The sequence below is a fragment of the Lissotriton helveticus genome, chromosome 4_1 (assembly GCF_964261635.1).
Source record: "Lissotriton helveticus chromosome 4_1, aLisHel1.1, whole genome shotgun sequence".
In the NCBI taxonomy this organism is placed as follows: domain Eukaryota; kingdom Metazoa; phylum Chordata; class Amphibia; order Caudata; family Salamandridae; genus Lissotriton; species Lissotriton helveticus.
Window position 1 is genome coordinate 1,884,573,978 of NC_136063.1, and position 13,483 is coordinate 1,884,587,460.

Genomic DNA, 13,483 nt, shown 5'->3' on the forward strand with positions numbered 1-13,483 from the left:
GCAACCTGGCTAACTTATGCGGTCCCCCAGGGAAGCTATGTCTTCGGCTGTAGGTTTCGGGGATCAGTCACCTCATGGATAGGAAAACATCTGGAGTGAGTTAACTTTAGGTTTCCAAAACTGAGAAAAATCCTAACTTTCAGACTTTCGGTATTCACATAAGGCATTCAGGAGTCCTAAAGTCAGGAGTCCTAACTTTACTACTCCTAAACTGAAAAAACTCCTAACTTTAAGACTTTTGGTATTCACAGAAGGCATTTAGGAGTCCTAAAGTTAGGAGTCCTAATCTTACTACTACTAAACTAAGAAAAATCCTAACTTGAAGACTTTCAGTATTCACAGAAGGCATTTAGGAGTCCTAAAGTTAGGACTCCTAACCTCTATGAATACCGAAATGAGTAAGTACCTTCTGTGAATACCAAAATGAGTAAGTGCCTTCTGTAAATACTAAAATGGTAGTAAGTTTAGGATTTTGTCCTAAGTTAGTTCTGTGAATCAGGCCCCAAGAGTGTAATTTCCAAAACAGTAATATACTATCTTACTTGACCATTACATTGGAGTACTATTAAAATGGGTCTTTAAACCATTTTTCTAGCTACTCCAAAACTGAATTTAGCACTTATTAAATATAATAGTGTAAACCCATGTTAGCCTGTGTGAGAGAAAACCTTGCCACATTGAAAAATGTGTTTCGAGGTTTTTTACTGCCAGGTCATGTAAAACATTAAATATACATGTTCTACTCTTTAAATACCATGTACACTGCCATATAAGCATTTAGGGTCCACCTTAAGGGTCACTTATAAGTATTAAAAAGGATAATTTAGGCCTGGCACACCCAAGCTGCAGGGGTAGGCCTGGAGAAAAGTTTACACAGGGATACTTTAGTAGGTGGCACAATGAGTGCTACAGATTACTAGTAGCTTTTAATTTACCTGCCCTGAGTACAGGTAATAACATATAAAGGGACTCAATTATACAATGTAAAACATTTTTGAAAGGGAGGGCTCATGCACTGTCCCTCTGGTTAGCAGGGGTAACGTGCACAGAGTTCTAGAGCCAGGAAATATGGGGTCACTCTGCAGAAAGCGCACATTTCCAACAAATTCTTTAAAAAAATCACATCTCCCCAGTTGGCGTCTTTCAGCGAAGTGATGCATTTTCTCTCTGGGATATATGCTTAGTAACATCCCTGAATTCCAAGCATTAAAATCCAAAATAGTAAATCCTTGTGTTAACTGTAGATCTCTCCTCTGCCTGCACTGGGAGGGTCAGCAACGAGCCAAGACACCCCTGAGCATTAACTGAAAACTCCCACCCTCAACCAACACTTGGACTAGGCCTCATGCAGGGCGCAGTTTGACAGAATCTTCTGACATCTGTTTTTGATTTGGGTAACTTTCTTTCAATAGATTTTGTTCAGTTACAGAAGTCCCACTTGGCATGCCCTAAGGGGCTCCTCACTTCCAAGCTAGGCACTGTGTGGCCAGTCCTTTGATGTGGCAAAACGAGAACAGACCGGACGAAAAGTTAGTATCATTCCAAACACTTGTATGCCACTGCAACACACTGCTACTGAGGACAGCAGAATATATTTTGGATCTAGTACGTATTATCTGTAATGGTAATTGGTAACTGGAATCTAACTTCACCACTAGTATTTTCATCCCAGTTTACCTATAGACCTCAAATTTGGTTTGATAGCTTTTTTGTTTATCAAAATGACAAATTAAAAGGACCTCATTTTGTGGTATGAAGACACAGCCAAATATATGTCCTACAAGAGAGGCAAGTAGTAAAACCTTTGACTTAAAATCACATGCATATGTTTCAAAGGCAGGACAAATATATCCTTTGCTCTGGCTTCCCATATCTGTTCAGAGGGTCCACAAACAGACATTTTAATTGTTATGACAATTCCAAAACACGTGGATGGGTTTTTGTGATACTGTATCTGGTCCGGTTATGGCAATCTTAAATTTTAAAAGAAAACACAATTGTCTTTACCCAAATTATGCAAAAACATATCTCCAGATTATATTACATTGACTATAATCATGGTGTTAGTATAACTTACCTTCTCTTGCTACAGTGTCAACAGTTTTTCCTGACACAAAAGCCATATGTCCCAGGATAGAAAATATCACAAATCCAGCCAGCAAACTGGTCAGAAGGTTAATGAAACAGATGACAAGGGAATCGATGTAGCAGTTGTTGTTAAATTTATTGTATGATGAGAGAGCCAGAAGACCTCCACATGCCGTTGAAAGAGAGTAGATGGTTTGAGTGGCTGCATCTTTCCAACTCTAAATCAAAAATTGGTTCATATGAGTATTTGTACAGTTTCGTTTGTTTTAAAAAACAAGAGTACAGTTGATATACTGACGAAAGCTACATCTTAAGATTCATTTTAAACCTTACCTCAGCATTATAAAGTTTTGAGATGTCAGACTTTGCTCCAATGAAAAAGTTAATTCCATCCACAGCACCTTCTAGAGTAGCACCACGTATTAGTAGTATTATTAAAACAACATACGGGAAGAGAGCTGTGAAATACACCACCTGCCAATCAAAATACAGGATAATGAATATACCACTCACCATATTATAAACACAAATTGACATCACAATTTAACTTTTGCTAATGAAAAGGCATTGGACAAATGACCACACCGATTGTTTAGTAACAATGATGTTGTGCAGGTGCATATGAAAATAGAGAAATGTGACAAGGGGGTTTGATCTGCTATTGAATGTTGTAATTCGAGGTGCACGTGGGTAGTGCCACTTAAATCAGTGACAACCCCTGGGCACAGTCTAAAGACTGCGGGAAGCAGGATACAAATGCTTGCTGAAGACGTGGATAGTGCCTCTTACATCAGTGACATCTCCCTGAACACAGCCTAAAGCCTGCGGGAAGCAGAATACAAATGTTTGCTGAAGACTTTTGAAGAGTGAAGGCTGATCAAGTATTCATTCATTCACTGGGTTTATTCAAGAGAGTTTATTCTTCATCTAAAAAATAAATTAATTAGCTGTATATAAATCCATCTGTTTGTTCAAAACAAATCTCCTGATGCATTTCAGGCAGATCGCCCTTCGTCTGGGGAATTATCTACAAAGAATACAAGCGAAGAATATTATGCTGGTCACCAAACACAAACTGGGAAAAATATCCCTACACCTATAAAACCCGGTGTCAGAAAAAGTTTGGAACATACACCTAGACAGCTGTTACCACAAACCTGGGGATAAGGTTAAGGTTAATAGATGGCACACCTACCTGCATAAAGCAATCAAGGCATTGAACAAAGTGGAAGAGAGCATATCGAGGCCGGAAATTGCAATGATCACCAGGAAAAGAGCTATAAATAAACAAGTGGATGAAATGTAATTCGACTTCGATTGTAAATCCCTATGTTCAAGTCCACACCTTGACCTGCTGAATAGCTCTTACAAGGTAGGCAAAGCCCAGGCTTACCTAAGTGACACTCTTATTCCATCAACCCGAAGTAAAATATTGTCCATGAGATTCATCACTCTAGGAATTTATTTATTTATTTATTTTTCACATTTTTAGAGCTCGCTGTTACCCGGAGGTGTCCTGGCGCTGACTGACTGACATTAGTGTGTGAGAGCTGAAAAATTAGTGTGTGAAAAGCCAGGTCTTTAAAGCTCTCCTGAATGATAGAAGGTCTGGCATCTGTCTGAGGTTTAGCGGCAGTGCGTTCCATGCTTTCGCAGCACCCAAGGAAAAGCTCCTACCCCCCCCCCCAACGAGCTTTCCTGACTCTTGGGACTACCACCAGCCCCTGCTCAGCTGACCTAAGGGATCTTACCGGTATGTACCAGTGGAAGAGCAAGGTCATACAGTGGGGGCCGAGGCCATTCAGTGCCTTGAAGACCACGCACAATGATTTAAAGATTATTCTTTTACGAACTGGTAGCCAGTGTAGCTTCACCAAGTCCTGTGCAGCCGAGGCGAGCTTGGGTGTACCTGTAATCAGACGGGCAGCTGCGTTCTGCAGAATTTGGAGCTTGTTAAGAATCCCCTGTTGCGCATTCAGCAGAAGGCTGTTGCAGTAGTCCAATCGGGACATCACCAAACCTGTTACCACTGTCTTCTTGTGCTCATCCGCAAGAACCCGGAAGACTTTCCGGATGGTTTTTAGCACATAGTGGGTAGTTGAGGAAAGGGCATTTATTTGAGGCCTGAAGGATAGAGAGTCATCCATCAGTACACCCAGGTTTTTCACCTTCGTGACCAGTGATGGGGGGGTCCCCATTTCCTCTGGCCACCAGCGTGGGGACCAGAAGTTATCTCTGGACCCAAACAGCATCACTTCAGTTTTTCTGAATTCAATTTGAGGCAGTTTTCAGCCATCCAGTTGCTGACCTCACGCATGCAGCCTCTGAACCTATCTGCTGTGCTGTCAGTTTCACCCGGTAGCAGTGACACCACTATCTGTGTGTCATCTGCGTATGATGTTAAGTTGAAGCCAAAGGATCTGATCACTGGCGCCAGGGGATAAACGTACATGTTAAAAAGAGTTGGATTCGGGGAGGACCCCTGAGGAACTCCGCAGGGGAGCACAAAAGGGTCGGATTCAAAGGTCCCTAAAGCCACTTTCTGAGTCCTGCCGGAAAGGAAGGCTTGCAGGATTTTAAGTGCCTTTCCTTGAATCCCACAGGCCCTCAGTCGGTCCACCAGTAACTTGTGGTGGACCGTATCAAAGGCCGCAGACAGTTCCAGCAGGATCAGGGCAGCTCTGCACCCTGCATCCATCACCGTTCTTATTTTCTCTGCTGATTTAGTCTGTGCGGATTCGGTGCTGTGCCCCGCCCGGAATCCATGCTGTGACGGATCTAGACATTGACCTGCCCCCAGGAAGGCATTCAGCTGTGTGTTTAAAATACCCTCCATGATTTTCGCTGGAAGGGGTAGCCTGGCAATGGGCCGAAAGTTATTCAGATCAGTCATTTCTAGGTTGGGTTTTTTGAGCAGGGGTAGTATGGAAGCTTGTTTCCATCGCAAGGGAAATTCCCCGTTGTCCAGCATGGCATTGAACAATGGGGTGAGACCTGCGGCCATGGAAGCGGGGGCTAATTTGGCCACCGTGGCTGGGCAGGGGTCCGACGGGGAACCTGATTTTATCCTTTGTAATCTGTTCCCGACCTCCTGCTCACTAATGGTGGTGAAGTTGAGTAGCATCACTTTGTTACTGTTTGTCTCAGGGTCAGTTTCTGGGGCTCCGATCTTAACTTGCTTGTCTAGCGGGAGGAAAATCTTTTCCACCTTTTCCCGGAAGAACTTGGCCAGGTCTTCGCATAATTCGCGGCTTGGGGGAATCTCCGCTGGTTTGGGGGCCACCAGGGATGATACTGCGTGAAATAGTTCCTTAGGGGAGTTACTTGCTTCCTTGATGGGTTTGGTAAAATAAGCGTATTTCGCCTTTTGGATTGTGTGTTTGTACACTCTCAGCTCAGCGTTAAGTAATCTTCTGTCCTCCTCTCTATAGTTTTTCCGCAAAGATCTTTCAAGTTTTTTGTAGAGTACTTTATGGTCCCTAATTTGCTCAGAGAACCAGGGGTATGAAGGACTTTAACGTGTAGAGTGATACATTTTTGGGGTAGCTAAGTGTAGGCAAGCTGTCTCCAGCCAGTTCGTGTAAGTGGTGGCCGCTTCCTCCACCATAACTGGGGGGGTACCATAGAGGTTCTCAACAAATCATCCAGTGCCCTCCCTTCTATGCTTTTCCACTTCCTAATTATTCTGGGTGGGTTTTTGACCATGCTCAGTCTGGTAGGGGGGGCTAGGCTAATATCAAAGTGGACAGCAGCATGGTCCGACCAGGAGACCGGGCGAACACCCGTCATCTCTAGGTAGGGATGGTTTGAAAATATCCCATCTAGGGTGTGTCCTGCCCTATGGGTCGAGCCACTGACCATTTGTTTTAGTTCTACCCCATGCAACAGTTCAATGAGATCCAGAGTATCTGGGTCTGAGTCACTCTCCAGATGAAAATTTAAGTCCCCTAGCAGAGTGAATGTATTGGCGCATACCGCTTCTTCTAACAGGTTAATGAGCCCTGTGAGAAAAGGGGTTTTGGGCCCAGGGGGCCTGTACATGAGACAACCTTTGAGGGCTTGATGGTTAGATAGAGTGAAGTTAAAATCTAGCACTTCAAATAGGTCGGTAATGCCGGGCTGGAAGGACCCTCTGACCGATTTATGATAGATTATGGCCACCCCTCCGCCTCTCCTCTTTTCTCTGTTTTGGACAAAACACTCGTAGTCAGGGGGGGTAGCTTTAACAATATCTGGGCCTGAGGCAGAGTCTGTCCAGGATTCCGTTATGAAAGCTATCATAACTTTGGTTTCCTGTATTAGATCCGCCAGTTCTATGCTGTGTTTCACCAGCGATCTGGCGTTAAGTAGCAGACATTTTACAGCGGTTTATTTTTTCTTCTCAAAGGGTTTAAATGAAGCCGTGGTAAGTGTGCTGGTATGCCATAGAAGATTGGGAAGAGCCTGCTTACAGTTTGTGCAGAAATGGGGAGTGGTCTGCCAATCTTCCCACATTTCTAATGTAATGCAGCCTGGAATCTTGCCGTTGCCACGTAGGGCCAACAGAGTGTTGCGGTTATAAGAGTAGCCCGTCAAGGCTCTCAGTAGCACCGGACTAGGGGTTATGGCTCTGGGTGCGGGTCCGGCGCGGACGGGCCTAGGAAAGGGTGCCATTTTATGCGAGTAGGGGCGGGAGGGGCGGAGCACTAGTCTGCTCGCCCAGCTCCTCACTAAAGATGGCAGGACCAACGGGGGGATTTGGCTCCGGTTCGAGACCACCGTGTGCAATCTGTCCAATTTTAAAACATAAATGTACAAGAGCGCTTTTAAAATCAGCGGCAATTATATTGGGCTTTTAAAAACAAAATAGCAGCAATATCGCAAAGCTTCGAGTCCCGGCTTCCGCCTCAGGACCGTACAATCACACCACACACACTATCAATCAGTGGAGGTACGTTTAGGCGGGGTTTTTATGCGAGTAGGGGCAGGAGGAGCGGAGCACTAGTCTGCTCGCCCAGCTCCTCACTAAAGATGGCGGGACCAACGGGGGGATTTGGCTCCGGTTGGAGACCACCGTGTGCAATCTGAGCAATTTTAAAACATAAATATACAAGAGCGCTTTTAAAATCAGCGTCAATTATATCGGGCTTTTAAAAACAAAATAGCAGCAATATCGCAAAGCTTCAAGTCCAGGCTTCCGCCTCAGGACCGTACAATCACACCACACGCACTATCAATCAGTGGAGGTGCGTTTAGGCGGGGTTTTATGTGAGTAGGGGCGGGAGCGGCGGAGCACTAGTCTGCTCGCCCAGCTCCTCACTAAAGATGGCGGTACCAACGGGGGGATTTGGCTCCGGTTCGAGACCACCGTGTGCATCTGTGCAATTTTAAAACATAAATGTACAAGAGCGCTTTTAAAATCAGCGGCAATTATATTGGGCTTTTAAAAACAAAATAGCAGCAATATCGCAAAGCTTCAAGTCCCGGCTTCTGCCTCAGGACCGTACAATCACACCACACACACTATCACTTGCGGACTTCAATCCAGTGTGGGCATGAAGGGGAGATGCCACAAACTGCACACTCTGCCCATATAAGAAGGAATTGTGGCTGCACCTCTTGTGCTGCTGTCCGAATATCAATGAAGATCGAAGGCGACTATAAAATCCTGTAGCGAAGCGTCAGCGCTGTGCTTTTCAAAGTCTAGCACAATGACCCTAGCAAGACTGGGGAAATTGATCTACAGCATCAGCATCGCCTTAAAAACAGCAAATGAACAAAACAAAACTCTGGAGCACTGCATTACAAACCCAAGGACCGACGATGAGGTGGTCTTGAATCTGCATTGACGCTTTTTTCGCACTTCTAGCATCCCCCCCTAGGACAGAGCCTCACAGGAATACGAACACAAGGTCAATGGGCATCTGCCACAGTTGCACAATGTTATCCATCTTTATAGAACAATGTGGGCTTTCGGATTGCCATGAAGCCACACCTCCGCATCCACAAACCCTGGGGAAGGCTGATTGTGGTGGAACTGGGGATGGGCGGCAAATTTCTTTTACAAAACATTTTAAATGGTTTTTTTACTCTCTGTTTTAGCTGTAACCTGTTGATTTCTTTTACTGTACAGATTTTAATTAATTGTACAGTTAACAATAAAATACACCTAGACAGCTGTCACCAGAAACCTGGGGATAAGGTTAAGGTTAATAGATGGTGATGTACAAGAATTGCAAATAGTAGCCTCAACAAACTGCAAGTGCCTAAAGTAAATGGAAAGTGAAACGGGTGCGATAGGATGGAATGTGATAATGTGCGTGATAACACGTTATGTTAAACAGATGAAATACAGACGAAAAAATACTAATGGAAATTTTGCGTGTCATAGTCATTGCACAAAAAGTGTGGAACATGCTGAAATATTCAAGCGTGAGTGGAGGAAACGTGCAATTGTTAAAACCTGGTGCGATAAACACAGAAAGTGAGATGTTATATATCAGTGCACGTAAGATATTCAAGTCAAAAACTTGAGAAATGCTAAAATAAGAAACCGATAATTTACGTTTCGTAACGTTACAGCGGGTGTGTATCGGAAGGGTAGTAGCACTCGAAACGCGAGTGGTGCCGGTTAGATTTCAAGTGTGACGTGGTGTAGAAACTGAAAAGGGACCTGATGTCTCAGCGAGTTACACCCTCAGAATGTGGGTGCCATCTTTAAGTATTGTGTCTAGAAAAGATTAAGTGGTGAAATTGTGAAAGCAGTGATACGCGGTGAAACCTGAATAAAAACGTTGTCCTAAACAGAAGAGAAAGTGAAATCAGTGGGCTATGATATATGAACACATGTACAGAGAAAAATATACAGATAAGGTGTAAATAAGCCTGTTGTATGGTAGCATGTAACAAACAAAAAAATTGAAGTTAGAAATGTATGTAAACCAAGATTGTTAACGGTCATAATTGTTGCACTGTAAATCATGAGAAGATATGAATAACACGTAAGTAGTGAAATACATATAAAACCGAGGCTTTGGGATGAACGAGATTGTATAATAATGATATAAGCAAGGGGAAAAATGTAGGGAAGAAAGAGGACGGTGAAATAATATGTAGAAAGAATGAATTGTAGTGTGAAATGAGAATGGAGAGAAAATGGAGAAAGGTTATAATTGACAACAATGGAGGTAAAGAATGGGTGGAAAGTATAGAAGGTCAGGAAAGAAATATTATCAGACAATAGAGGTCACAAAATGTGATATAAGCACGTTGTGTCAATTTCACAGATAACATTGGAATTCCATACAATCATTAAGGCCATTGGGTTTCACAATATCACTAGTTAATCTTTTCTAGACACTATACTTAAATATGCCACCCACGTTCTGAGGGTGTAACCCGCTGACACTTCAGGACCCTTTTCAGTTTCTACACCACGTCACACTTGAAATCTAACCGGCACCACTCGAGTGCTACTACCCTTCTGATACACGCCCGCTGTAACGTTCCGAAACGTAAGTTCACGATTTCTCATTTTAGCATTTCTCAAGTTTTTGACTTGAATATCTTACGTGCACTGATTTATAACGGCTCACTTTCTGTGTTTATCGCACCAGCGGTTTTAACAACTGCACATTTTCTCCACTCACGCTTGAGTATTTCAGCATGTTCCATACCTTTTGTACAATGAATCTGACAAGCAACATTTCCATTAGTATTTTTTTGTCCGTATTTCATCTGTTTAACATCCATTGTTATCACGCGCATTATCACATTCCGTCCTAACGCACCCGGTTCACTTTCCATTTCCTTTAGGCACTTGCAGTTTCTTGAGGCTACAATTTGCAATTATTGTACATCACCATCTATAAACCTTAAACTTATCCCCAGGTTTGTGGTAACAGCTTTAACAGTTTTATGTTCCGAACTTTTTCTGACACCGGGTTTTATAGGTGTAGGTATATTTTCCATGTTTGTGTTTTGTGACCAGCATGATATTCTTTGCTTGTATTCCTTGTAGATAATTCCCCTGACGAAGGATGACATCCCCAAAATGCATTAGGAGATTTATTTTGAACAAACAGATGGATTTATATACAACTAATTGATGTATTTTTGAGATCAAGCATCAACATTCTTGAATAAACGCAGTGAATGAATGAATACTTGATCAGTCTTCAGTCTTCAAAAGTCTTCAGCATTTATTTGAATCCTGCTTCCCGCAGCCTTAAGGCTGTGTTCAGGGAGATGTCACTGATGTAAGCGGCACTATCCACGTGCTTTCGTATCTACACCCTAGTCAGAGGGTGACACCCCTAGTGCACGCCACAAACTCGCATCTTGAGAACATTCTAGTAATGCGTGTTCTAACACCTACGTTCGTGTAATTCGAGGTGCCACATCTTATCTCAATGAACACCATTAATCTGCTACAGAAAGAACTTCAAACTGGGATCTACTAAAATGGACTATATCACCGCCACTCTGGGATATTCCTTATAATAAGCCTCACTCTCCCACTTTGCTCAGCATATGTATAAGACCATGGTGTGTGAATTAAATGTGTCCCTGAGGTCTTTCAATAGGTATTGGCCCCCTCCTGTCTCCCTTCTAACCATCATCTTCCTTGCTACATTCTTATGGTCCGAAGGCACTCATATATGCTGAAAGCTCCTGTTTGTTTAGTTTAAAGGACAGGGGTGGGTTCTTGTTAGCCAACACTATGTCCCCTCATTCAGCAGTAAAATGGTGGATAAGTAAAAATAATTAAAATTTCTAGGATAACTGTATTTCACCTCAAGTTTCTCTCTTGGAGAACACAGTCTATTACTAACATCATTGAGTCTTTGTCCAAAATTGAATAGCCAGACAAAAAAGCCTGCTATCCATTTTGATTCAGGCCATAGGAGTAACTGATTCATCCGGCTTACGCAACTGAGAATGATTTCACATTTGTTGTTGTTTACACATAAGTTAATTGTAAGATATGATCATCTTATGTGTGGTATACCCCCAGAGTTTTGCCCTATCTCTTTTTGCTGGCTTTAGAACTCTGTGCACTTTATCCTTGCTAACCAGTAGTGAAGTGTGTGTGTACCCACTTTAAACATGGTTGAATTGGTATACTCCTAACTGGCATATTTAACCAACCGATAGGTCCCTAGTATATGATACAAAGTGTACCCTAGGATTTACACAAGTTGAATGTCACAAATGGAGTACAGCACTGATTTAGCCACCCACTACAGTGCAAACATGGCTTCAGGCCTACCATTGTAGCTTGACTGTAGCATTGTGCCAACTGCAACCCAACCTGTTAAAACAAACCCTTTTGACAGGTCAAAACATTCATTTTATATATTAATAAGTTGCTCCTATATAGGCCTCACGGCTCATAAGGCAGGGTGTCTGGTAAAGTAGGACGTGTAGACATTTAATGTTAATTTATCTTTCAGTGACTAGGTAGCGAAAGCTATTTTCACTGTAGGCAGGCAGGCTGGCCCAGTGAGAAACACTGGGAAGTAATATTAAAATATTCGGCTATCTCAGCGAAGGGGCCAGCTAGAGTGTGATCAAACCTTTATTTTTATATTTGTTTTAAAAGCCCAACTCAATGGTGAAGTTGAATTGTAAATACATATGAGGAAAAATACATTTAGAAAGTTCGCTTTTTCCGGTCTATTGCCCCTGGTGATTAATTTGCATGAGCTTCTTGCTGAAGCTCTCCGAGGACTCAAGCCCGGAATGAGGAGTGAAATAATTTAGCATATTTCATTGGGCCTTCCTCTGTCACAGACAAATGTCAGGTGACACAGTTTTTTGTTCCCCTGTCACACTGGCACTCATCACGAGGAGACTGCTGTTAGAATGTAATGTGCTTTAGGCCTATGAATTTGAGCGTCTGCTCCTCCATTTTGCAGGTGTCTCCTCTCCTTGTCCTGCACAATATGTTTCATTCTTCTGGGTAGAATGGGGGTGATATGACTGAATCTTTTCACACCACTAACAAATCAGTCAGATGCATAAATGCAGCTTTCAGTGGTGGCAGGCTGGCAGGCGTACGCTTGTTAAACCAGTTGAAACTGTCTGATTCTGTGCACATTAAGCCATACCATTGATATGAAATTTCAAAAAGGGGGTGGTGATGGTCAGAGTATCTGAGTTAATCAGAACACTCCTACCCAGTCAACAGATCAGGGCTTGATCCATCACTGTTTTTTAGCTCACTGCACCATCCCAGTTCAGAACCTGGCTATATGCAAATTAGTCTGTCCCTGGCCCAGTGCATCATGGGAACAGGGCAGACCAAACTACCAAGCCAATTCTTCACTGGAAAGGAAACAAGCTTCCGGGGACCGGTTTCTGGCCTTACAGCCGTCTTCGGCCCGGCTTGCTTGAATCCTGATGGTGCAGTGAGCAAGGGACTTATTTCTGAGCATACTCTTCCACACTTATGGTGGCCAAAATAATTTCAAAAAGGGGGTGGTGATGGACAGAGTATCTGAGTTAATCAGAACACTCCTACCCAGTCAACAGATCAGGGCTTGATCCATCACCGTTTTTTAGCTCACTGCACCATCCCAGTTCAGAACCTGGCTATATGCAAATTAGTCTGTCCCTGGCCCAGTGCATCATGGGAACAGGGCAGACCAAACTACCAAGCCAATTCTTCACTGGAAAGGAAACAAGCTTCCGGGGACCGGTTTCTGGCATTACAGCCGTCTTCGGCCCGGCTTGCTTGAATCCTGATGGTGCAGTGAGCAAGGGACTCATGTCTGAGCATACCCTTCCACACTTATGGTGGCCAAAATATTTTCAAAAAGGGGGTGGTGATGGACAGAGTATCTGAGTTAATCAGAACACTCCTACCCAGTCAACAGATCAGGGCTTGATCCATCACCGTTTTTTAGCTCACTGCACCATCCCAGTTCAGAACCTGGCTATATGCAAATTAGTCTGTCCCTGGCCCAGTGCATCATGGGAACAGGGCAGACCAAACTACCAAGTCAATTCTTCACTGGAAAGGAAACAAGCTTCCGGGGACCGGTTTCTGGCATTACAGCCGTCTTCGGCCCGGCTTGCTTGAATCCTGATGGTGCAGTGAGCAAGGGACTCATGTCTGAGCATTCCCTTCCACACTTCCCTGATCTCTTGACTGGGTGAGAGTATTCTGCTTAATTCAGAAACTCTGTCCATCACCACCCCTTGTTGTTAAATATATTGATATGAAATTGGCATTATCTTTTGTCCAGAATAATGTTTTGTGATTTTGAGCTATATTTGATCATAATATTACAGACAAAGATGTTGCCAAAGCTGATTGAAGATTGAAAAAGGATTTTGGAGTGCATAGGAGCAATTAGATAAAACTTTATTTTTTGGGTTGAGTTTCAGATGGTGGACTATGCCAAACTTG

General features: G+C 43.2%; 1 protein-coding gene across 1 annotated transcript in view; it reads right to left on the reverse strand.

The window, feature by feature from the left end:
* Window positions 1-13,483, reverse strand: part of LOC144829412 (sodium- and chloride-dependent neutral and basic amino acid transporter B(0+)-like) — a 361,697-nt gene that overhangs the window by 155,015 nt on the left and 193,199 nt on the right. Inside the window, exons 7-8 of the mRNA XM_078688535.1 lie at window positions 2,422-2,562; window positions 2,078-2,306 (exon numbers count right to left, since the gene is read on the reverse strand). Of these exons, the coding sequence (XP_078544661.1) occupies window positions 2,078-2,306; window positions 2,422-2,562 (370 nt within the window). The remainder of the gene's footprint in view (window positions 1-2,077; window positions 2,307-2,421; window positions 2,563-13,483) is intronic.